This window comes from Kogia breviceps, chromosome 15 (assembly GCF_026419965.1).
Source record: "Kogia breviceps isolate mKogBre1 chromosome 15, mKogBre1 haplotype 1, whole genome shotgun sequence".
NCBI classification, from domain to species: Eukaryota; Metazoa; Chordata; class Mammalia; order Artiodactyla; family Physeteridae; genus Kogia; species Kogia breviceps.
The window spans coordinates 24,497,850-24,524,408 of record NC_081324.1 but is presented as its reverse complement, the minus strand read 5'-3'; the positions used below and the strand labels follow the sequence as shown (position 1 = coordinate 24,524,408).

Below are 26,559 nucleotides of genomic sequence, written 5' to 3'. Positions count from 1 at the left end.
CCCCAGTCCAGCCTCCCAGTGCACCTGTCCAGAGAGATGAGGGAGGCTACATGGGCTTCAGCAGTAACTTGCTCCCAGCTCCAAAGCACCTGTGTTGACACATTTCCTGGGCCCCCTTGCTTGTGTCTGACTTCGGTCCATGGTGCTGATTAAATCAACTCTCCTCTATTCTGTCTTGAGGGAAGGTGGGCTGTGACCTCAGTTCCAGATCTTTCTTAGGCTGTAGGGCTTTGCTATACCATGGGGTGTGTGTGTCTGGGCAGCTGCCCTGGACAGTTCTGTCACATGACAAGATGCTTGTGTGTGTGTTTCGTTGATTCTTAAGTAGGAGGCCATGATAAAGCCAGGGTGGAGTGCTCTGCCACAAACTTGGTGGCAATTCTCTGTGCCCTCAGCTTCCTCATATAAAAACCAGGAGACTCGGTGGCTTCTGAGGGTCCTTCTAGCTTCTCCATGCCATTTACAGACAGGGAAGTTGGGGTCCATGGAGGTGTCATGACCTGACCAAGCTGGGACTTGAACCCAGGTCTTTGCCTGTCCTGTCCCCTCATCGGCCCTTTACCTTGTCTTCCTATAGTAGGTAGCCTTCTATGGAGGTCTTTTGTCCTCATCACTGGACTGCTGGTGCTTGGTCATGGACTCTCCCTAAACCCCTCCAGCTCTTGGCCGAAGCCCTGACACATCAGGGGCACTGTCACTAGTGTCTGACAATTATGTGGGGTTTCCTACAGATTCTCTTAACACTTCAGCAGCAGAAGATTCTCTTAACACTTCAGCAGTAAAGGTGGACTTGGATTTGGGGACTCAGGAATCAGAGAGAGGCCTTCCCTGGTGGCGCAGTGGTTGAGAGTCCGCCTGCCGATGCAGGGGACACGGGTTTGTGCCCTGGTCTGGGAAGATCCCACATGTCGCAGAACAGCTGGGCCTGTGAGCCATGGCCGCTGAGCCTGCGTGTCTGGAGCCTGTGCTCCACAATGGGAGAGGCCTGTGTAATGCAAAAAAAAAAAAAAAAAAAAGAATCAGAGAGAGAGCTTCAGGGAAGGGTTGAAAGTTTTGGATGGAGACATAAGAGGCTGGTAAATGAGAGACTGAAAAACCAGCTCTCTGTTATTTAGTCAGTAGGTGTCTGGTTCTGGAATCGTCCAGAATCTTCCTTTTTGTTCTCACTCCTTTATCTTCTTTTCTGGGTCTCCTCTCCCCACCCTTTCTCTCTGGTCCCATTTTCCCATCACTCTGGACAGGTTTCCGGGGGGATGAGAATGGCATATCCTCCCACTTGCTTCTCATCTGCCTGCCTCACTCTGGGCTGTCCTTTCACAGCTGGTTTCACCCCCTGGAGGAGGGTGGGTGGGGTGTTGGCCAGGGCCGGGGGCTTGTGGGAAGGGATACCCTGGCATCATGAAGACCAGCTGACCCCGAATCCCATCTTAGAAGCAGCTGAACAGTCGGCTTGGGGTAAGCAGGGGCTGAATGAAATGCAAAACGAAATGCAACTGAACTTAAAGAAGAAATTGTAAAAGGCTCATGTTAGGTCCTTTCTTGGCAGGTGGAATTGAGCATAAGTCCATTATAGGGGACGAGTCCCAGGAAGGGGGAGGCGGGCTCTCAGGATGTAAGCCCACTTTACTTCCCTGATGTTCCTGGAGCATGAGGGCTTCATAGTAGGGGTTTCCTACAGGCCATGGGGCCACTGGCACTCCCACTGCTCCCGTGTAGTCTGTCTGATCATCTCAGAGGGAGGAAGGGGGAGACATCTGCTTCCAAGAAGCGGAAGAGTAGCCGGGGCACCGAGGGACAGCCACGGCCTCAGGCCCACGTGCCACGTGCCTTGCGCGTTCTGGATTCAGAGCCCGCGGTGTCCCCATGCGGCGAGCCAGCTGGGGGAAGCCTGAGTCCTGGTGAGGTCTCACCCTGTGCCTTGAGAAGCTGCTTAGAGACGAGGAAAGCTCAGCGGGCCCAGGAGTTCAGGGTGTTTGCGGAGGGAGTTTTCATAGATTCCTCTTCCGGGGAGTGTTTGTAGTGGCCTGGAGCATGGCCCCTGAAGGACAAGATAATGTGTAAAAGAATGCCCAGTGCAGGGCAGGAGACACAGTGTGCACAGCGTGGCCAGACCTCAGGTGGCCCAGAGCTAAGGCGCTCGGGCAGGCCGAGCAGAGGTGGTGGCATCGGGATGGCCCTCCTGGAAGGCCCCGGACGCCGTACCCCACGCTGCACGGAGAGGCAGGATTGAAATGAGGTCTCCTGAGGTCATCACCTTGGTTCGGTGATGAAAGGCCTGATTGTAGACATTAGTAACTCAGTTAATTAGGGTACGAACAGTAGAGTGGTGTAAGCAAGACGGAAGTCTCTTTCTCTCTCGCCACCCTCCTGGGAGGGTGTTCAGGGCTGGCATGGCAGCTCAGCAGTGTTGGGACAGCCTCCTAGTTTCTCATGCTCTGCCCTCTCTGGGGTGTTGCCCTTGTCCCATGGCCCATGCTGGCTCACGTCCATGTCCACATTCCTGACAGTGGGAGCACCCACCCTGGACCTCGTCTCCAGGAGCCTCTGGTGTCCCCTCAAGAAGCAGCCATCTTTTTTTAAAAGTTAAAATTTTTTTTAGGTTTTTGTCCACACGGTATGTGGGATCTTAGCTCCCCGACTAGCTCCCCTCCATGCCCCCTGCAGTGGAAGCACAGAGTCTTAACCACTGGACCGCCAGGGAAGTCCGTGAAGCAGCCATCTTCTGATGCCCTCCCGTGGAGGGATTAAAGCTGGTCAGCACGCCTTGAGTGACATAAGGAAAGCCCCACAACTTACCGGAGACAGCCGCTCCGGCCCACCCTGCCCTGGAGTGGCCCCCGGTGGAGGGGAAACCAGGGAGCTGCCAGCTGAAGAGTGCCTTAGCTGGGGGCAGCTCTGACGGGATGCTGCTGCCCATACAGCCTTCAAGGGCCACTTCAACCTGGTCCACCAGATGTAGGAGCGCTGGAGCAGCTCATACGAGCACCCACTGGCTTCCTCACTGCACCCTCTCCACCAGGCAGACACCCTCACCCACACACTAATCCATGGTGTGATCAGGATGTTTCATATGTACATCTGCCTGTCCCCTCAGCCTGCTGGTGGGCCTTGAGCTGGGTGCCACCAGGGCTCCCTTTACATCCCTGACCACCCCCCCCCGCACCACCAGCCTAGGGCCTTGCACACAGTAGGTGCTCAATAATGATACCTGAGATGGCTCAGACCCGGTCTATGCAGTCATTCCCTAGAGGGTCCTGTTCCTCTGGCCACACCAACTTTGCTGAGCTTTTGGAAGTCATTGGGATGATGGGGCAGCTCTACTATCCCACATTCACCCCTGGGAAGAATTTCAGGAGGAAACTGAGGCTAGATTGAGACTGGGGTGGCTGCTCTAGCACTTTCCCTTACTGCCCCACTTTGGGCACGTGTACCCAGGACAGGAGGATGCTGAGGTGCTGCATTCTACCCAGGAAGCTGTGTGGTGAGTCACAGGCCATGCACTGAATGAGGAGCTGGGTGCAGGCACCATTTGAGAATTAGTCATGCACTGGGATTATTTTTGTTGTTTTAATTAATGTATAAAACGAAAAAAACCCTTGCCTTCTCTGAACCCTTTCAGAGGCACAACATAGAGGTAAGCCAGGGTAGGTGGGGTCCCATGAGATGGAAGGAGGGGGCTCAGAGAGTCCAGAACAAAAAAATGGGTTCCACATAGTTCTGCAGAAGCCCGTTAACTGCCTGTAATCGGGACTCGGCTGTACCGGGGACTTTTTGGCATCCTGGCAGCATCTTTCCAAGAGAGCTCGTCCGCCACCTAGTCATTTACTCAGAATGTTGGAATACAGTTTCCTCCTTATTGTAACGGGGGGGGGGGGGGGGTGCCCAGAGATGATTTAGAGGAAGGCACCTGAAATGAGAGAGTGCAGCCCAGTGCATTTAGACGACATCCCCAGGTGCCAACCCAGGACTTAGCATTCAGGGAAGGAAGCTGAAGGCATGTGAAAGGCTGGGTGAAGTCAGGAGCAAACAGGTCTTCTCCGTCAGCACAGAAATGCCAAGGAAAGGAAATTGATGTGCCTGACAGCAGCAGTGCCTCTGATTAGACCTCGAGAAGGACTTGCTGACCGAAGGACTTGTTGGCCCACGGTGTTGGCTATTGTGCAAGTGATGGGATCTTTGCTGGGAACCTGATGAGCACACATCTTACCAGACAGGTTCATGCACAGCCCTGGGAAAGGTGGGGATGTGTCAGAAAAGGTGTCCTGAGTCCTGGCTGACAGGCTGTGATCCCACACTCCCTGGTGTGAGGAGAGAAGGGCACTCCCCTCTTCCACCCATGCTGCCTGGTAGCAAATCGAAGCATCAGGAGAGAGTGAAAAGAGCCTTGTTCCAGGGGTCAGAAGAACCAGATGTTGACACACACACACACCCAGGTGTGGCGTGCACTGCAATGCCTCTTCCCCAAAATGAGGCATTGGACTACACAGACTCCTCTGAGCCTCTCTGGAAACATCTTTCACTGTTTATATTCTGTGTCTCCATGAAGTGGCTCCAAATAGCTGCTAAAATCAGCAGGTCTGGATTTTCCTGATTTCTCTACTGTTCCCCCCACATACCCTGATGCCTGTGTCAACCTGCAGGTTAGGTATATCCTAAGTGTCAGCATTGACTCTGACCCAAGAGATGACAGGTGGTAGGCAGAGGTGAGCCTCAAATGCACTGCTTACCTCTGGCCCACAGAAAAGGGTAGAAGGAATTTTCTGCCAGTCATCTTGCTGCCCTTGAGGAATTATAGTATCTGGTTCAGAGCCAATCTAAAAACTCAGTACAAATGATATCTGAGTCAAAGTGCCCAGATTTTTAAACAGCTTCTCTGAATAATTAAGAATTGTCATGTGTATGTTCATGGCACTGCTCTCTGTTCACTCAGCATTTATTGACCACCTGCTGTGAGCTTGGCTCATATAAGCTGGAGCCTTTGGGTTCACTACCTGTTTGTAGAGCAGAGGCTAGTGAACATGAAACAGACTAAAGACACACACGGTAAGACCCCCAAAGAGATGCCCTGACCACAGACACTGCAGTCATTCCAAGGAATGGCCCTGTTTCTCTCTGCAGGTAGGGAGATGGCTTGCAGGACATGAGACTCGATCTGTGCCTTCAGGAATGGGTAGGATGTCTGACCAAATGGAAAGGAAGAGAGAAAAAGGTGAAGAGAGAAGAAACGGTGTTAGCAGAGACTTGAAGTTGGCCATGATGTTGGGATGTTAGGGAGGAGGAGCTGGCACAGCTGGAGTCATTGGTTAGTGCTGGGTTTTACCAGAGTGGTGGGGGATGGGATGTCTGTACACCTCGCTGAGTTGCTGGAGCTGCTGTCCAACCCCACGCATTTGTGTACATTGCATGGCTTGTATTTTCTCTGTCGTTCCTTACAGGTAAATTCTGTCCCCCTGTATCAGTCAGGATAGCCTAGGAAATGCTGCAGTAACGAACAGCTCTGAATCTTAGTAACTTTAAGCCACCCATTTAGGACCCAGCTTGGTGGAGCAGTTGCCATGACGGAGGGAAAAGAGCACCGGAGACAATTCAACGCTCCAACCTAAATGTAACACACATCACTTCCACTCTTAGCTTGTTGCCCAGAGCTAGTCACATGGCCCCACCCAACCATAAACACACTAAATAGGATAATCCTATTATACGCCTGGACCAGGGAAACCAGAACTGGTTGGTGACTTGCTAGAATGACTGTCACATGCTCCACTTCTAGTGGAAACTCAACAGGGGCTGTGACTGACTTCCTCCCCACCCTCCTTATCTCCTTTACCACATTAAATGCAGAGCTAGGCAGGTCTCCAGTGAACCCTGAAGATGTGGGCTCTCAGGATGAGAAGAAGCTCAGAGGTCACCTGATCCAACTCCCTGCAATGCAGGATATCCCTGCTTTATGAGGCCATTGAGCTGCTGGACATTTCCAGAAATGGAGAACTCACTGCTTCACAAGGCATCTCAGGGCATGTGAGGCAGCCCCACTGATAACAATGTCAGTCTTTGATTCAGCCCAGACCACCTCTTCATAACTCCAGCTGATGGCTTTAGCTTGATTCCTTTTGTCCACGGCTATTTAGCCTCTCCCCGACAGTCTGCCATGGCAAGTCTGCTTTCTAAGCTAAGCATAATCATTCCTGCAGCTATTTCCTTTTGTTGTGGTTCATTTATTCTTTGATTATTTATTTGTTCTTTCATCCATTGATCCAACCAGCACGTCATCATTGATGGCCCGTGTGCCAGCCACCATGCTAGGAACCAGGAATCGGGATGGTGAAGGAAATGGGTGCAGTCTCTGTGTATGTGGAGGGTAGAGTGGGCGGGGGGGGGGAGAGACGAGCACTTAAACCACAGTGCTAAGAAGTCTGGGACATGACACACAGCTTCCCACGTCCTGTCCCATCCTGGGTTACTTTTCTGGGAGCACATAGCATAGACTGTATTTCCTCTTTTTTTTTTTTTTTTTTTTTTTTTTTTGCGGTATGCGGGCCTCTCTGTTGTGGCCTCTCCCGTTGCGGAGCACAGGCTCCGGACACGCAGGCTCAGCGGCCATGGCTCACGGGCCCAGCCGCTCCGCGGCATGTGGGATCTTCCCGGACCAGGGCACGAACCCGTGTCTCCTGCATCGGCAGGCGGATTCTCAACCACTGCGCCACCAGGGAAGCCCTGTATTTCCTCTTAATAAGCCTCCCAAACTGAACACAGCATGATCTGTGTACTTCTGCTGCTCCCAGCATGTGAGCCTCTCTTTTCCAGAAGATGCCATCTGTCCCCATCCTTGGGGTGACTTCTGGCTCCATCTCACCTGGAGGAACCAGGATACAACACTTACCAAACAATATTGATGATTAACTTTTATAGGGAGAGCAGTTGGCAACTATTCATTGAGCCCACACTGTAAACAGTATGAGCCATGTGGCCTGGTCCCTGCCCTCAGAGTACCCAGAGTCTGGACAAGCAACATTCTAGAGCTGCGTGTGAATACCGCGGAGAGGTAGGAGAGGAGCTGGCTGCAGCTGGCGTCTGTAGAGGAGGTCAGATACCCGGGCACGAAGAGGGAGGAGCCATGCTGTCATGGTAACGGCATCCGACTGGAGGACTGGAGTAAAGAGACATGAGTCCTGGCTTCTGTACCTCTGACTCACTATTCCATCACTGGCGAGATACGTCATCTAGCTGCAGCCTCAGTTTCTCCTCTGTAAAGTGAGGAGGTGAACTAGACTTAAGGTCATCAAAATGTTTTGTTAAAAATACAGATTTCTATTTCTGGGAAGATGGAATAGATGTTCTTTTCTGCTAAGTACAACTAAAACCCTGAACATTCTATATAAAACAAATATAAGAAGATTCTGAAACAGAGAGAGAAGGCAGACCAGCTAGGGACCTTGGGACCTGAATATTGACACAGGAGTGACCTCCCTGGGTTTTCTTTTTGCCTCCTATATCCCAGACTTGAAGCTGAAGATGTGGGTAACCAGGAAATGCTAGTGGACACAGGTTTTTTTTTTTTAAGTTCCAATAAAAGCCTATTCTCTCTAAGCTTAGGTCCAAGCAAAGAATAGAAGCTTAGGTCTAGCAAGGTAGAAAACTTTTAGACAATAGCTGCTCTACTCCAACCAAACAGCACAGAAAAAAACTGTAGCACCATCCCCACCATCATGAGCAAAGAACCAGTAGGAGCCTGGACTTCCACCGCTGCGGGCTGTAATGCGGCCCACTAACTCCTTCAGCAGTGTGGTGTCAGAGAAGGTCAAGTAGGAAGTTGTGACTTTCATCCCTCCTGGCTGGTAAGAAGTCCCTGCCCCCATGGTATTGTTGGAGGCCATGTGGGGAACCTGGACTCCACCCCCACTCAGCAGGATAGAGGTGCCCCTCCCCTCCCTGCTGGCATGTGTCAGAGGAGGTTCTACTAGAGAGCTGGGACTTCCACTGTTGCCCAGTGGTCGTGAGGCCCCCATAGCAGGGTCAGTGGGGACCATGTGGAGTCCTGGAGCTCCTACCTCCACTGATCCATAACAAATGCTCCACTGACAGTACTGGGGTCGTGCCCACCCCCCTTTCCCCTGACAGAGTGGTACCACAAAAAGCCAGTTAAAACAGAAGATTGAAATGAGATTCAGAGCCTCATTACATAACATGAAAGTGTCCTGATTACAATCAAAAGTCATTTGTCATACCAAGAATTGGGAAGATTTCAAAGTGAATGAATGAGGACAATAAATGTCAACACTGAGATGTGAAATTGGACTTCATCAAAATGAAAAACTCTTGCTCTGGGAAAAACCCTGTGTAGAGCATGAAGAGACAAGTTACAAAGAGGGAGAAGATTTTGCAAAACATTTATCTGACAAAGGACAAGCATCTAGAATATGTAAAGAACTCTCAAAACTCAGCATTGAAAACAATGCAATTAGAAAATGGACAAAATACATGAAGAGGCATTTTTCACTAAAGAGGATATACAGATGGCAACTAAGCACACAAGAAGATGTTCATTGTTAGCTGTTAGGGAAATGCAAACTAAAGCCTCAGCAAGGTATCTCTCTATACACCTGTCAGTATGGCTAAAATTTTAAAAAACAAAACAAAACGGTGACAACACCGAATGTCAGTGAACATACAGAGAAATTGGATGACTCACACATAGCTGGTGGAGATGTTAAGTGGTACAGCCATTCTGGAAAACAGTTTGGCAGTTTCTTATAAAACTAAACCTACAAGTACCATATGATCCAGCAGTAGCATTCCTGGGTGTTTATCACAGGGAAATGAAAACTTATGTTCACACAAAAACCTGTACTTGAATGTCTATAGCAGCTTTATTCGTCATAGCCAAAAGCTGGAAATAATCCAGATGTCCTTCGACAGGTGAATGGTTAAGTAAGTTATGGCACTCAGCAATAAAAAGGAATCAACTCTTGACACATGCAGTAACCTGGATGAATCTCCAGGGAATTATGCGGAATGAAAAAAAAGGCTAATCCCCCAAAGTTACATGCTCTATGATTCCACTTATATACCATTCTTGAAATGACAGGATTATAGAAATGGAGAGCAGGTTAGCAGTTCTTCAGGATTAGGGGAGGGGGGCACGATGAAGTGGATGGGTACACAAGCACAGCAGGAAGGATTCCTTGTGCTGATGGAAATGCTCAGCATTCTAGAGGGTATTGCTCTCAGTACCCTGCATGTGATCTGAACTATACACTTTTACAAGTTTTTCCTTGGGGGGGAAACAGGGCAAAGGATACATGGGATCTCTATTATTTTTTACAACTAGATGTGAATCTACAATTATCTAAAATAAAAGTTAAATTTTTTAAAGTACAGAACCTTTTAGTTTCATCACAGTCTTTCAAGGAAATCTCATGTAGAAAACCAAAAGGGCAGAACCGTTTGGTGAGGCAGGGGAAGGAACCCACCTGCTTTCTCTCCCACTCTATCCACCTCATCACTCTGGGAGCATCTCTGCAGAAGTCCTAGGTCAGCCCTGGGCCAGATGATCTCTCAGCCCCTCCCCTCCCTGGCCTGTGGTTCTGAGTCTGGCACTGGCAGGAAGGGAGATATCTCCAGCAACTGGAGAGTTCCAAGAAGGCCTCCTAGTGTGGAGCCTTGGAGGATGAGATCCTTTCTCTGCACAGAGGCGTGGGCAAGGTATGGGGCTAGGGACAGCTGAGTGGGCCCCCATTACTTCAGCAGATGATGGACAGGCAGCCAACCAAAAGTGGGCTCTGCTGTGGCCCAGTCTAGGGTGGGTACTAATAATATTGCCATTTAAATCCTAAGGCACGATTAGTTAGCTGCGAGACTGGAGAAATATGCTTGGACACAGGGAGTCATTATCTCCAACTCCTCCCTGGGCTTTGGGTCTTAATTCAAAGACAGTGAAGGTAGAGAGAGAAGGGACAGATTGGACAGACAGACAGGAAAGCTCCGGAGTGAAAGGAATGGCCTTTTCTGCTCCTGAACTCAGCTCTGGTACTACACAGGAGGCTCTATCTTCTGGTCTCTGCTCTGTTGTTCTCCTGCCTCAGGCCTTTCTATTGTAGGAAGATTAAAATATTGGGGGTCCAGCACCATCTTTCCTGCCAGCACGTGGGAGTGCTGTCCTTGGTGCTGAACATGCTGAAAACACACACACACACACACACACACACACAAACCCACCCCCCACACGCCCCACACACACACCCAGGACACACACACACCCCACACACACACGCCCCCCCACACACACACCCCACACACACCCCACACAGAGACACACACACCACGCACACACATACACCACATACACCCACACCCACCCCCCACACACACACACAAACACACACCCAAACACACACACCCCAGACACCCCACACCCCCCCACACACCCCACGTTCACACACACACATCACACACAACCCACACAAACACACACAGAGACACACACCCAAACACACACACACACACAACACACACACACACACAACCCACCCCCCACACACACCCACTACACACACACACAACCCACCCCCCCACACCCACTACACACACACACCACACACACACACACACACACCACACACACCCAAACACACACATACACCCCACACACACACATCACACACACACACACCACACACAAACACACCCACAGACACACACACAAACACACACACACACACCACACCACACACACACACACACACACACACCAGGGCAGGACTGCTTCTCCTTGGGTCCTGCCCTGCCCCACCCTTGATCTGTGCTTGGCTCCTCACTTCCTCTCTCTTCAAGCAAACCCAAGTCACCCTCAAAGTGTGGCTGTTTGGGTCTGAGAGGAGTTTTGGACCTGGCCTACAGGAAGCCCCTGTTTTGGCCCAGGGGATGCCTTTGGAGCTCTTTGTCTCCAAACATCCTGTGTAATGCCCCACACTCTCCCAGTGTGTCATGCTCCGCTTCCCACCTCCACCCCAACTCAGGAATCACCATTCTAGTCTAGTGTGATACTGAAGAGGGAGCTCAGGTCTGTGGAGCTGCAGCAGCCCTCATGAGGCCCCAGGAAGCAGCTTACAGGCCTAGGGTCCTGCTTTCTCCACTCTCAGTCCATCCGTGTTGTTACTTGCAGGAAGTTTTTTCTGGAGTCCAGAGCCACGGTCTCCCCTGGAGCCTGCAGCATAGGTGGCATGTATCATATCACATGGTGCTTCACTACGTGTTGTCTTCAGTTGTTTTTTCCCTTTTCTGTGACTCTCCAGCTAGGTGGTAAGACCTGTGGGGCAGGGACGGTCACCTTGGGCCTCCTGTGGCCACACAGTGCCTAGCACTGTGTTAATCCACTAATGTGGGTGATATATTGGGGCTGGGGGCACGGAACTTGGGAGGGCATCCTTGGAGAGGAAGGAGAGAGGTCTTGTCCATTGTTTAAAGGGATGACCCTCCCTATCAGCTCCCCTGGGAGCCCTGAGTCTGTGGGGCTTGCTTGCTCTTGGCCCTCATCATGGACAGAATCTATGGAAGAACATTTTGCACCAAGAAGGGGAAATGGACCGGAATTATGGGCCTTCCGAGGAGCGGGGGCTGTACTGCCCTCACCTCCCTGGTGCCCAGGTTGGGCCCTGTAGAGCTGACGACCAGCAGGTGGCCCCTGGCCCTGCAGTCCGGGAGCTCAGGCCCTGGTCTCTGCAGGCTCCTGGTGCTGCAGCCGCAGTCTTGGGCTGGCCAGCTCTGGTGCGACTAACACAGCAGCAAACATGCTGGGGAAACTCAGACTGACGTGCCCGGACATCCTCTAGTTGGAACTTTGCCTGTGACCCTCCCGTTAATATGGGGAGAGGCCTCCTGCTGCCCCCTGCCTTGTTTAGCCAGACTCTGCCTTATTTCTAAACCTTTGCAGTCTGGGATGGTCAACACACACATACCTGTGCACACACACGTACACAAGCAGAAATGACTCTGCAGTTGTATATTAATAAAGAAAGAACAACAGTATAGAAGAGGGTCATTTTTTCCCATTGCACCTGACTTGGCTTGTTTTTCTACTGTACAGTGACTCACTCCCATCTTGTTTCATTCACTCATGCACGGAGCCCCCCGACCCTACACATTCTATCTTGCACCCCTACATTCCTTCTTTTCCTCACTGCAAGCGATTTACTCCCTGCACCAGCGCTGCCTTCCCAAGAGATGAACTCGGAAAACCCAAATGTTCGTAGGGATATGGGTATGTTCCTGCATTATGGGAAACTCGACAGTGGGATCAGAAGTTATTTGAGTAATATATCTGCAGAGTGCAGTGGTTAAGAGCACAGACTCTGGTCCACACTCATATGCGTTCCTGGGAACTAGCTCTGTGAATGCGGGCAAGTTCTCTGAGCCTCAGTTTCCTCATCAGTGAAATGGGGATGGTGACGGCAACAGCTGCTTCCTAGGGTTGTAACAGATGTAAAGTGCTCAGATGGTGCCTGGTGTACAGTGAGTGCTGCATCAATGTTTGCTCTTACCATTCTCTGGAACCTGTCCTCCCTGATCTGGGGTAGCTGTGCACCCCACGTGGCCCTTTCAGAAGTAGCTTCACTCTCCCTGCCCGTGGGCAGGCCGTTTCCATCTCTTTTTCCACACGGTTTAAAGCACTCATTATCCCTTTGTGATCTGTTCTGAGAGCAGCACGATTCACCCTGTCAAGGGGCCCCCTAACTGTCAGTAAAAGAAGCTGTTGTGAAGGATTCAGCAGCGTTTAAGTGCTAAAAAATGATCCACTGAAGAGGGTGATTTTTTTTTTGATAAGGATCCTCAGAACCTTGGCATTGCAATACCTGGCGGGGTGTTGGCAGGGGCTGGGTGACCTCAGGGCCAGGGAAGGGGGGGTGGGACTCAGAGGAAAGCTGTGGTCACCAGGGCCAACTGTGGAATTGCAACCTGGAGAATGTTCTCGAAGAAGCCAGCGAGGCTTTGTGGAGAGCTCTTGGTGCCTGGCCACTGAGTCCTTGCAAAAGAAGAAAGAATGAATGATGCTGCATCCCAACACTAGGAAGGTGGTGGGGGTGAGGAGGCAGGGGAGCACGACAGAAAAGTGAAGCCAGGGCTACTGCAATTGAGGGGATGGCGGACTCATTGGGGAAGAGAGTTAACAGAGAGTTTAAGATGTGTCTGTTTCCCAGTGGGGGAACCATTGTCCTGCAGGATGCTCTGTGGAGTGAAAAGGAAGAGTGGGGTGGGTTTCTGGCCAAAGGAGTTTGGGAAAAGCTGCATAGTGTGCTGCTACCTAGTTGAAGAGTCAGCATCCATTTAAGACCAATAAAGGCACTGAGAAGTTCTGCAATAAAGTATTTATTTAACACTCTTTTAACTCTGTGTGTCCCAAATATTTGACTGAGGAGCCTTTTTAAACTTTTTGTCCCCCACAAAACTTTTTAATATCCACTGTTTCCAAAAGCGTGTTCCATGCACCACTCCAGCTGCCCTAAACTTAAACCATCTTCAGTCCCTTCCCTGGATGATTCTGATGCACACTGACATTTGTGAGCCAGCGGATTAGTGTTTCTAGAACACCACTTGGAGCACACAGTAGATCAGGAAGGGCATCAACCACTGGGGTATGTGCTGGATGTGCCGTGGGCTTGGGGGGCACCAGCTGATGAGGAAACAGCAGAGCCACAGGGAGGAAGGCTCTCGAGCTGGATCCCATCAGAGAGGAAGGCTCAGAGTGGGTGGAAAGGAGATTTGTTTTCTCCGAGTCCAGGAAGAGCACAGCGGCCCAAAGAGGAATATAATCTTGTACCTTCAGCGGCTTGGTGTGGCCTCAGAGCCCCTTCACAAACGGTGTCTGAGCCGCATACCGACACAAAGCTTTGCCAGTGTACCAGGGAGGATGCTGCGGCCCCTGGAGCAGTGAGCAGAGCAGCCAAGCCCCCGCCACCATCGCCTCTGCCCTGTGTGTGTGTTAGGGGTTGCAAGATGTGAGGGTTGGCGTCCAGAACTCAAGAAGCGGGGAACATCCAGGCCCCACTTCAGGGGCTTTGGCTGGACGTGCATCAACGTGGCAGGTGACCCCAGGGTCGCTTGGGTGCTGTCAGCCCAGGGCTGGCGGGCGCTGGGGATGAACGTGAGAAGCTGTTAGGTTCCTGGCTGTCTGATCAGTGGCAGCAGTCCCTCCGCCGGTGAGTCCTGGACCCTCTGGGCATTGCCTGGGTCACCACCTCGGCTTCAACAAGGGACAAAGAGGAAGGCTCTGCAGGTGAGGGTCTTCCCTCTCTGGGCTGAAACTTGAAGGACACGGATTTTGTTTCCAAGAGCTAGGCCCCTTCTCCAGCCCCTGTTGGTAAAAGGTTACATGCAGTGATTACATGCCGGTCACATCCCACTGCCACAACGTCTAAGGAGATGTCCAGATTCTTGTTATGTGCTGCAGTCATCTTGTCAAATGGAGCAAGGATAAGTAAGTCATCTCCGTGACCAAGATTTTCACTGTGGACTTCTCCAGACACTTTCTCCCTCGCCGTTACAACACTGGCCTGGGTGGATCTCACCCTTCTTACTATATTCAGCAAGAGAGGCCACGGGCTTACCCACAGCCCTCAGCCACATCCTGTTCAGCGTCCCGAGGGTCCTGATTCTCGCCCAGCGCTGTCACCTCCTCCAGGGAGGCTGTGCAAAGTGTGGGCTGCAGCCCCTCGGTCTGTGAGGGGCTCACCCTAGCACTTCTGTGCCTAAGCTCTGAGAATCAGAGTCACGGCGTGTGGGGGAGGGAGTGGAGGCGGGAGGTAGATGCGCAAGAGGGGCAATGAGACCTACCCCGTGGGGATGGAGGGGTGGGAGCAGAGGCTTCCGCTTCCGCTGGGTGAGGGACGCTGTCACCGGAACCAGAGGTTGAGCTGATGGGAGGGTGATGGGGGGAGGGTTGAGTAGCCAGGTGCTTGCTGGGAACCGCAGTGGTTGTGGAGTTTTCCAGCATTTAAAATAGGGTTCAGGCTATCTCCATCGGCTCAGGAATAAGTTCTCTGGGCTCCTGCGAGGATGCGTGAGAGTCGTAGGGCTTCAATGAGGAAAAATGTGTGGAGAGGATCTATAAACTATGAAGTACTGAAAAAATGCTTCTCACCTCCGATCGGAGATGGTACCAGCTCCTCGAGGTTGATCTGCACATGCAGGGTGGCGGGGTGGGGGTGGGGGGGCTCCCTTTACAGAGTATCTCCTGCTGCAAATGCCTGGAGCATCCCCTCCAGCAGCTGCTGCTCTGTCACTCTCCCACTCATCAGCCAGTGGGGCCTTGTCCCTGGACCCCCAGAGTCCCTGAGGCTGGTGGGTCCCCTGCCAGGGATGCTGCTTCAGAAGAGGTTGGGCCCTGAGCTTGAGATGCCCAGGCACCTCCCTTAGCTGTGGTTCTCTCTGCACAGGGCCCTCTGCCTACAGCACAGGGCAGGGTGTAGATGGCCTCCCCTCCCTGCTATGAGGGGTGGTGGCCCAGACTGCAGCCCCCGGACCAGGAGGGAGATTTATGTGCGCTCGCACTGCTCTTGAGCTGCTTTTTTTTTTTTTTTTTTCTTCCGGTACGCGGGCCTCTCACTGTTGTGGCTTCTCCCGTTGCGGAGCACAGGCTCCGGACGCGCAGGCTCAGCGGCCATGGCTCACGGGCCCAGCCGCTCTGCAGCATGTGGGATCCTCCCAGACCGGGGCACGAACCCGCGTCCCCTGCATCGGCAGGCGGACTCTCAACCACTGCGCCACCAGGGAAGCCCTTGAACTGCTTTTAAGGTGAATTGTGCTCGTCCCTGTGAGGTGCTTGCCGTCCTGGTTTAGCTGGGACCTTCCCGTCCTTTTTTCATGGTTGTTCTCTCTCTCCATCCTGCATTCCTCACTCTTTAGGGGCCTCAAATCCTAGGTTGGTGAATCCATCTTGACATCCTAATCTGTGAATCAGTCTTTCAGGCACAGAGGCAGCAGGGCCTCTATTTCTCAGGGTAGAGTCTCTTTAATCCGTTGGCAGGCATCTGAGGAGGACCTACTGTGTGCCCGGCTTGACCACTTTGGGGACACAAGAACAGAAAGCAGCTGTGATCCAGGAGCTTAAAGTCTAATTGGGGTCATGGATGAACCTTGAGGACCTTATGCCAAGTGAAGTAAGCCAGTCACAAAAAGACAAATACTGTGTGATTCCACTTGTATGAAGTACTGAGAGCTGGCAAAATCATAGAGACAGAAGATAGGATAGTGGTTGCCAGGGCTGGGGGGAGCAGAAATGGGGAGTTGGTATTTAATGGGTATATGCTTTCAGTTTTACAAGATGAAAGGAGTTATGGGAATGGATGGTGGTGATGGTTACACAATACTATAAATATATTTAATACCACTGAACTGTACACTTAAAATGGTTAAGATGGTAAATTTTATGTTATGTGCATTTTACCACAATAAACGATTTTTGGAAAAAAAAAAAAAAACTTACTTGGGGAGATTAACATCCTTATGGGTATAAGAGAGTGATGACTAAGCAATGGTCCACTCCACGTAAGCTGAATTTGTAAGTGCCAGAGTGAGTTGTGTATTTAAATGGTCAGGGATTAGGGAGAGACTTCGTGTTACTATCCTGAAGGAGGAAGTGAACTTCACTCCAGGTGAGGTCTCAGACGTGTGCTTTGGAAGCAAGGTTTAGTTTGTTTGATTTTTTTTTTTGACCTTTGCTTTAGAAGTCATTTTAAAATGCTATACCTATTGGTAATCATCTTTGAGGCCTGGGAAGGGTTTTGTGAACAAGCCACTTAACATCTCAGGAGGGTGGGGGCCTGTCTTCTAGATAGAAAGTGAGTCTCTCTAGCCACCTGCAATTTCAAAGTGGCATTTGAAGCAAGCAGGGCACCAGGAATTGCGATGGGTAGGGTGATGAGACAACTCAAAGAAGGAAGGGAGGGAGGGGCTGATCCTAGAAGATTGTAAATTGTGCCATAATTGATTAGTGATGTCTGCCCCTGGTGAGAGAGGGTGTGGTGGCCGCACACGTGCCAATCAGAAGAAACCCATCTACAGGATATGGCACTTCACTTTCGGAGATCGCTTTATTTAAATATGAAGAATCTGAAGTCCAAATTGGTGAAGTAACTTCGCTGAGGTCACATGGCTCATTATGGCACCATGTTCAAGGAAGACAGTGAAGGTCTCTTGAAGTGTTTGTCAACTCAGCAGACACTTCCTGGGCACTGAGCATAGAGTGCTGGGGCACCTGGAGAGGTCCCTGCCATCCCAGGTACATGCCCTGGAGCAGGAGAGAGTGACGGTAAGATGGAGTGAGAACTGCCGCCCGTGGGCTCTGCGGCCACAGGTCACCCACGCGGGTGCTACGTTCAGGACAGAGGGAGGTGACTGCAGTTTGGGAGGTCGGAGGAGTTTTCTGGAGCCAAGCGCTGAAGGATGGGGCACGTCTGGAGGGAGCAGGAGAGGAGCAAGGCCGAGACGAGAGGTCACGGTCAATAGTGAAAGGGATTAGGGGGAAGCGGAACTGGACAGGTGTGGGGAAGACCCAGGTGCACACAGGTGGCACCACATGGAGAAGCTTCTGGCCCTGAGTGACTGTGGTTGATTCACAGGAGGATTGTGGGAGGTGTCAGGGCATCATGAGAAAGTTCCCAGCCACTTAGCGCCTGAGTGACCTAAGGCTTCAGGCTGGTGGTGCCAGAGGGAAGGCCCAGTCCTCATTTTATGGATGCAGCCCAGGCAGGTTACGTGACATCCGAGGTCACACTCTGGGTGCCTCTCTCTGCCATTAGCCCTTTGCTCCCTCAGTCTCCCCTGAATGCTCCCCTCCTCTCCCCTCCCCGTCCTTATCTCCTGCCTGGTGTCTGAGCACTTGGGCCCCTTCTGCTGGGAGGCTGGGCCTCAAACTTTCTACTGGCCAGTTTGTGTTCCTTTTCCCTCAGACCTGTTAGAAGCTGGAAACTACCCTCGAACTGCTGTCTCTCTGGGAAGTAGGTTGGTTTCTACCTTGAGGGATTGGTGAGTCGGGGTGCGCTGAGCAGGATGCAGTAAGCAAGAAGAGCGTGCTGGTCGCCTCTGCCCGACCTGAAGAAAAGGAGAACTAAAAACAATACCAAACCCCCAAGTCATGGGGCTTCTTTGTCAAGGCGCTGGTGTCTCTGGTCGCTGGGGGAGGGAGAGGCAGATTGCTGAGCCTCGTTTGGGGTTATTTCTGGCTGGGTTCTCAGTGCCTTGTATGTGGGCGGCGCTCAGTAAGTGCAGAATCTAAACACACACATACACCCTCATGCCTTTTCTCTTTTCACCAGTGTCCATGTGGGCTCTGCTCGGTAGGCTCTGGGGTGATGTTGGCCGTGGTCTCCGGCTGGGGGCGCACAGGAAGGACAGCACGTGGGACTCTTCATGGGCCATATCTGGGGAGATGGTGTGGAGAGGTCAGAGACTAGCTGAGCCTGCCTGGGTCTGAGCTTGTCTGTTTGCAGGAGGTGGGACGCCGGGGCCCTCTGGTGCTTGATGTGGCTGAAGGACATGAGAAGGTCACAGGGGGGTGCTCTGCTGGCTGTGGGAAGTGGGGACGTGATGAACTGCCCTCACAAAGGGGTTTGTGGAGGTGATGGATGCTTGATCACCGTTATCAGTCTGCTAGGGCTGCCTGATTTAGGACGTTTGACCACAAACTAGGTGACTTAGAACAACAAATATATTGTCATCTCATAGTTCTGGAGGCCAAAAGACTGAAATCGAGGTGTCGGCAGAGCCATGATCCCTGTGAAGGAGCTAGGAGAGGATCTGTCCAGGCCTCTCTCCCAGCTTCTGGAAGTTCCTTGGCTTGTGGCAGCATAACTCCATTCTTCACCTGGCGTCTGCTTCTGTGTGCATCTGTCACTGGGTCCAGATTTCCTCTTTTTATAGAGACCGGTTATAGTAGATTAGGGCCCACTCTCATCTTAACTAATTACATCTGCAATGAGCCTGTTACCAAATACATTCCGAGGCACTGGGGGTTAGGACTTCAGCATACGAATAATGGTGGTGGCGGGGGTTGGGGTTGGGGGGTGATGACACAGTTCAACCCATGACAATCACTGAGGAGCACTTGTGAGGCCCCTAGTAGGCCCCTGACCAGGACTGAGAGTGGGTGATGTTGAAAACCACTGACTTGCCCACCTGGGGGCACCTTGACAAGCTGCCAGGCTCTCTGTGCAAACCCAGGAGGCCTTAAAGTTACCCAGAATGCCTTATTGTATCCTTCCAGGATCCCTTTCCACATACTGGCCCTTTTTCCCAGATGACCCCTTCCTTCCTTTTCCCTCTGCTATCCTGATCACCATGAATCCCTCCTCTGGGGGAGTCCTTCCCTACTTCTCAGGAAATTTGCCTGTGCTTTGGTCCTACTGTGGCACCTTGAAATCAGTGCACATTTCACACTGTATTGTAATTATTTATTACGTGTGTGTCATCCCACACCATTCTTTGCAGGCATAACCTGTGACTTCTCCACTTTTGTGTCTTCAGTGTCTGCCCAGGGCCAGGCCTATGGAAAGATCTCAAAGGAAGATTGTCCAGTGTATGAGCTAGTGGATCTGAGGAATGACAGGTCCAGGGACAGATCATCATAAAAATAAAGACTGGGGATGCTACCAGGAATCTAACCAGAAGGTCATGACATACACAGAAGAAGGTGTACATGGATTTCCACAAACTGAATTCACCTGTGTAACCAGCACCTAGATTAAGAGCAGACATTACCAGCCCCCCAGCACCCTCCTGGGGCCCGCTTCTGGTTACTGTCTGAATTCCATCTCCAAAGATTAGTTTGCCTGTTCTTGAACTTTATATAAAATTGAATTATAGAGCTGGTACTCTTATATCTAGATTCTTTTGTTCCACTTTATGTTTTGGGGATTCATTTATGGCATTACATGTTGTTTTAGTTTATTCTGACTGTTGTGTAATATTCCAGTATGCAAACACACCACGATTAATTTGCCTGCTCTACTATTGGTAGGCATTTGGGTGGTTTCCAGTTTGGAGCTATCCTGAGTAGTGCTGCTCTGTACTTCTGTGCTGTGTAATACTGGTGACCGTCTGTGCACATTTCGGCTGTGTTTGTACTTGGGAGTGGAGTCCTGAGTTATAAGGCATGCACACAGTCAGCTTCAGTGGAGGTGGAAGTATTGTTTTTAAAGACTGTGGTGATGAAAAGCAGACTGTGGGGGTCATGATGTTACTGAACCAAACTTGGGTCCGCTTGCCCACACACAGTAAAGCCAATCTGACTCCAGGTTGTGGTGAAGGAAAGTGCAGCGTTTATTGCAGGGCGCCAAGCAAGGAGTCCAGTCAGCTTAGTGATTAAAAGGCCCAAAGTCCTCAAAGGCTTTCAGGGAAAGGTTTTTAAAGACAGGGTGAGGGAGGAGGGTTATGGGATGTGTGATCAGCTCATGGGCATTCTTCTGATTGGTTGGTGGTGAGGTAATTAGGAGTCAACATTACCAACCTCTGGTTCCAACCCATCTGGGGTCTATGTGCTTGTGGTCAGCATGCAGTTAACTTCTTCCACCTGGTGGGGGTTTCAGTATCTGCAAAACAGCTCAAAGGACATGGCTCAGAATATTACCTATAGCCTTGAGGAGGAACTAAATGTCCTTGCCTTTGTTTAATGGTTAAACTATTATTATTTTTGTCTTGCTTGTCTGTTTTCCTTTGTTTCTGCATTTTCTCACTTCTCTGATTACATTTACTCTTTGGAACTTGGGGACGGCCTAGGAGGCTGAAGTTTTCCTTCAGGTAGAGGACATGGGAGGGGGTAGGGTCTGTTCTGGGGAGGCCCCAGAGGGTCCTGGTCAGTTACAGTGAGGGATGGGTGGCATCAGAAGTGAAGATAGGGATCTGGAGAACTTGTTGCAGAGATCATCAGCCAAGGGCAAAGAAGCCAGATCATAGAAGCTGGGTCAAGTAGAGCATTTTCTGTCTATGGAATGAATCATGTAGGAAACAACAAAGGATGAAGACCGGAGCTAGTTGACTTAGAGAAAGAAATTCCATCGCTGGAGTTGTTGGTCAATGGGGGCTTCTTGATGCCACCTGACTTCGGGGGGTGGGGCTTAACTCCAAAGGAAGTCAACCTCCCAACACAGACCTTCCAGTGTGCCTGGCTCTGCATAGCCCCTGCCTGGGGAGAAGCCGCTGCCATCAGGCTGGCAATGGTGGTGGCAGCTCACTAGTATAGAGGCTTTGAGGAGAGAGCCTCGGGCTGGAGAAGCAGAGCCCTGGCTGCCCTGTACCTGAGCACACAGCTCTGTCAAACACCAGCAAAGTGAGGGCCCAAGCCTGGGGGAGGCCAGGGGTCCCCCTGACTCGTACTGGGTACACCAGCCAGGACACTCACTCCAGTGGCTCACTCCAGCCTCCAAGCTGCCCAGGATGACCAACCGAGGGGGATGGCGGGGAAAGGGGCCCTCTCCAACCCTCTCTGGGATTGGGCCTTCCACCCATTTGTTCCATGTCCTGGCCGGGCAAATAATGCCACCCCTTTCATCCTCCATCTCTTCCAGAATGGCAGCAAAGACACCTCTCTGGACATGCTGGGCACAGATATCTGGGCTGCCAACACCTTTGATTCCTTCAGGTGAGCTCCTCTTCCTCTTGTCGTGGTGTGTGGCTCCGGCTGGGACCCCAGTTTACTGGTCCTTATGCCCCGAGGGGCCTTTGGGGATTGAGTTATTGTTGAGAGTTCATTGATCAAGAAGTGGAGAGAAAGACAGGAGGGTGAAGTAGAAAGGATGAGGCTGGAGGAAGGAGGTCAGAGAGAGAAGGAAGGAAAATGGCGGTGGGGGAATGGCATGTGGCAGATGTTAGACAGGCTGTGTTAGAGCTGAGGACGGACAGCTGTGGCTGCACACCCCGCCCCTCCCACCAGAGGTTATGGAAGGCGGGGGCTGGGGGTGCGGAGAGGGGTCCAGAGAAAAGGAAGAATTGTCAGTGCTTCAGACTCTAGAAGCTTCCTGACGGGCCAAGTGGGAATGGCAGGTATTGGCCAGGCTTCCTCAGGACGTCAGGATGGTGCCCCTGAAAGGTTTGCTGATGGGCTCTCCTGTCATGGTGTCCACTCCTTTGGGGAGTGATGGCCTCAGACCATGGATGATGGTGGCCCTTTAGCTCAGCTCTGCCCCGGCTCTGGAGCTGGCCAACTCCGGCTGTGCTCCAGGCTCACCCTGGCTCTGGCTCAGGCTTGCCCAGCATGGAAGCGCCGTGGGTCTCCTGAGACTCGTACTTGGGGGACCTGGCCTCCCGCTTCCCCAACTGACACACTCTCCCCAGGCTTTCCAGTGTTTTAGGCGGACCACGGTAGAGTGAGCACCAGGCCCACACTTGTGGGTTTTTTTGGGTTTTTTGTGGTACGCGGGCCTCTCACTGTTGTGGCCTCTCCCGTTGCGGAGCACAGGCTCTGGAAGCGCAGGCTCAGCGGCCACGGCTCACGGGCCCAGCCGCTCCGCGGCACGTGGGATCTTCCCGGACCGGGGCACGAACCCGTGTCCCCTGCATCGGCAGGCGGACTCTCAACCACTGCGCCACCAGGGAAGCCCAACACACTTGTGTTTTATAGGCATCTATTATCATACAGCAGGGTTGAAGAGAGGGGAAGGCTACACAGGCAGGCACTTGCCCTGTTGTCTGGGAGCACAGAGCTGACATTTCAGGCTCCATTCTGAGTGAGGGTCCCTGCCTGACCCCTGCCTGTGGCCCGTGGGCGCTCCTTTTTCCTGCCCACCTCTTTCTGAGATTCCCTGCCTGGGGTGTGCCGGGGTGTCTCATCCCCATCAGTAACTGGGCTTGTCACATTTCTCACCCTCCCTCGCCCTCTAGTGGTGCCACCTGGGACCTGCAGCCTGAAAAGCTGGACTTCACCCAGTTCCACCGGAAGCTCCGACACACGCCCAAGCAGCCCCTGCCACACATCGACCGTGAAGGGTAAGGGGCAGCGGGGGACTCTCGCCTAGGGGCTGGTGAGGTGAGGGACAGCTGTGGCTATACCGGGGCCGAGAGGGGCCTTTCCTTGGACAGGCTGATGTCCAGGGGCTCAATGGCTCAGATCTGCAGGTTCACTGGCCTCTCTCCAGAATCCCTCCATCCTTCACTGCCCAGCCCCCTGCAGCCACACTGCCTGCTCCCCTTCCTGACCACTCACAGTGGCCCTGCTCGCCCCTAGTCTAGAGCAGTGGGTCTCACCGTGATAAGAACAGGGACCACTGGGTCCACCCCCAGAGCCTCTGATTCAGGAGACCTGGGGTGGGGCCTGAGAATTTGCATTTTTCACAAGTTCTCAGGGACTGCTGATGCCGCTGGTCCAGGGGCCCCACTTTAAGAACCACTGGGGTAGTGGTTGCTTTTACTCGGTCGTCTCACTCTTGGCTTAGTTCATGCATCAGTGTTTACTTTCCCTTTTAGAGGTGGTGTCAGGGCCTGGGCTGACCTCCGGACAGGAATTCGACTCCAGCCACACACAGGGGTGTGAGACAGATGGTTTCTTTTCTTCCTTCCTTCCTTTCTTCCTCCCTCCTTCCTCCCTTCCTTCCTTTTAAGATAATCTTTACTGAGGTAGAATTCACATAACATAAAATTAACCATTTTAAGGTATTCAACTCTGTGGCATTTAGTACATTTATAATGTTGCATAACCACCACATCTATCTAGTTCCAAAACACTCTCAACACCCCAATATAAAACCCATACCCATTAAGCAGTTATTCCCATTTCCCCACACCCCTACCGCTGGCAACCACCAATTTGCTTTTCGTTTCTGTGAATTTATCTATTCTGGAGATATCTATCTATACCTATCTATCTATCTCTATATAGATAGATAGATAGGTATAGCTATCTGGAGGTGTATATATACCTGTATATCTGGAATTCCATATATATATATATGTATGTATATATGGAATCATATGTGGTCTTTGTGTTGGGCCTCTAACACTCAGCATAATAGTTTTGAGGTTCATCCACGCTGTAGCTTATATCAGTACTTCAATCCTTTTCATAGCTGAATAACATTCCATTGTTTATCCATCTATCTGCAAAACGCAAAATATATTTGCGTTGTTCCCATCCTTTGGCTACCGTGAATAATGCTATTATGAACATTCATGTATAAGTATTTGTTTGAGTCTCTGTTTTCAATTCTTTCGGGGTCTTTGACTGGGAGTGGAATTATTGGGTCACATGGCTAATTTCTGACACCAGTTCTGATGTGTGTGTATTTTTTTTCCCAAAATCCACAAACAATTCTTCAACACTAGCTGGGTGTCCTGTAATTCAATTCAATTCTGACACTGTCTCCCTGGATACAGCACCAGATACCAGTAGAAGTCCAGATACCAGTAGAAGTCCAGGTACCAGTAGAAGTCCACATACCAGTAGAAGTCCAGGTACCAGGAGAAAAGTCCAGATACCAGTAGAAAAGTCCAGGTTGCTACTTGTGTTTCTGATCAACTGGCTATAAATCAGAGGTTCCCACAACCTTTCCTGGAGTTTGATTAATTTGCTTGAGCGGCTCACAGAAGTCAGGAAATAGTTTACTTACTTGATTACAGTTTATCATGTAAGGATATAACTCAGGAATAGCCAGATGGAAGAGATACATAGGACACAGTAGGGGGAAAGAGGTGCAGAATTTCCATGCTCTCTCTGGGTGCACCATTCTCCCTGTATCTCCACGTGTTCGCCAACCCAGAAGCTCGCCAAACCCCGGCCTTTTTGGGTTTTTAGACAGGCATCACTACATAAGCATAATTGATTAAATCATTGGTTATTGTTGATTGATTCAATCTCCAGCCCCTCTCCCCTCCCTGGAAATCCGAGGCTGGGGATAAAAGTTCTTACCCTTGTACCACAGGGTTGGTTCCCCTGGCAACCAGCTCTGATCCTCAGGTGACCTAGGGACTTTCCAAATTTCACCTCATTAACATAACAAAAGACACCTTGATCACTCTCCACTTAGGTAATTCCAAAGATTTTAGGAGCTCTTTGCCAAGACTGGAGGTGAAGATCAGATATATCTCATTATAAATCACAATATCACACATGGCAATTCTATGTTTTAACTTTATGAGGAACAGCTAAACTATTTTCCACGGCAGCTGAATATTTTACATTCCCAACAGCAATACACAGGGCATCCGATTTTTCCACATCCTCGCCAGCACTCGCTCTTTTCCATTCTTTTCTTTTACTCATACTCATGGCTTTTATTTTTCTTTCCAGTCCTTCCCTGCCCACCCTTGTCTCCCTGTCACTTCAAGCTAAAATGTAGCTGATATTATGGGTTACATTCCTGCATCTCACCTGTCCGCTGCTAACTGCCCACCCCACCCACACCCAGTGGCCGGCCACCCTCCTCTTGACAGCAGTGGTTTCACTGCAATGTAAGTGTGACAAGCTGGGAGGGAGATGCTCGCATCCTCATTTCAGAGATGAGAGAAACGAAGCTCCGAGAGGCACAGTAACCTACCCAAGCGGCAGACCTGTGATTTGAGCCCTTCTGACGCCATCCAGTGCTCAGGCTCAAGGATACAAGAGTATCCTTGAATTGGCTTAATCCCCTTAAAATGTTATGTAAAATTATGTGCACGTGTATATTTTGGGGGGCAGGGGCCCATCACTCATATCAGACTTTCCCAGGGGACCCCATCTTCTCCCCATAGCTCCTTTTTCCACTGTCCTGCCCCTGCCTGTGGGGCATGGTTTTTTCGAGTAGAGAGAGGAGTTGCCCTTGAACATGGAGGCATCCTGTTAGGGGGAGATAGTGCAAAGCAGAGTCGCAGCCACGGGGCTCCCCTGGCCCTGCCTTACACCTGTCCACCCACTCACCGTGCCCTCAACTCTCTCACTCAGCAGCACCGGGACCATTTTCCCCCTGAGCTGCTTGGCTGCGCAGATCTGTGCCCTCCACACTTCTGAGTTTAGGAAAGCTGACCTTTGCTCAGCAGGTCAAGTTCAGGAGCTGCTTTTCTGCAGAAGCGATGCTCCCCATCTGCCCTGTGGTGAGAGCCAGTTGGAGCTTGCGGGTGTGCCACGGGAAAGGGAGGAGCATTTTGCACTTCTGAGGCCCAGTCACGAGTCCTGCTGGGTCCCCAAATGGTGAGGAACACACACACACACACTGTATACAATACGGTCCCAGAATAATGCCCAGAAGCATTATTTCTATTCACTCTACTGTTAAAAAGAGACACGAACCCATTCATGATTGAGACTATGCATACACATTCAGAGAGTACACAGTGTAAAATAAGGGCCAGGTGTGCAGTTACATAAAGTGAATGCAGCAGCCAGGGGTAGAGAAGTGAGCAACATGGGGGGAATGAACTGTCTACGGAAGCCTTCTGGAGAGAGGTGGCATTTCCCCGGGAAGCACCCATCTCTCCTTTGTCCCCTGGGGGCACATGGATGGCAAAACCAGTGGGGAAACTGAGGCCCAAAGGACAGAAGTGATGACACTGCCTCATGGGCTGAAGGTGTCCGTTGGGGATCAAGTGATGAAGTCAGGCTTTCTG

The 26,559-nt window shown here is 51.2% G+C and overlaps 1 protein-coding gene across 21 annotated transcripts in view; it reads left to right on the top strand.

The window, feature by feature from the left end:
- Positions 1 to 26,559, top strand: part of CTIF (cap binding complex dependent translation initiation factor) — a 308,749-nt gene that overhangs the window by 89,200 nt on the left and 192,990 nt on the right. For all 21 annotated transcript variants that reach the window (XM_059040961.2, XM_059040967.2, XM_059040968.2 and 18 more), the window contains 2 exons: positions 21,555 to 21,628; positions 22,867 to 22,971. In XM_059040961.2, the coding sequence (XP_058896944.1) occupies positions 21,555 to 21,628; positions 22,867 to 22,971 (179 nt within the window). The remainder of the gene's footprint in view (positions 1 to 21,554; positions 21,629 to 22,866; positions 22,972 to 26,559) is intronic.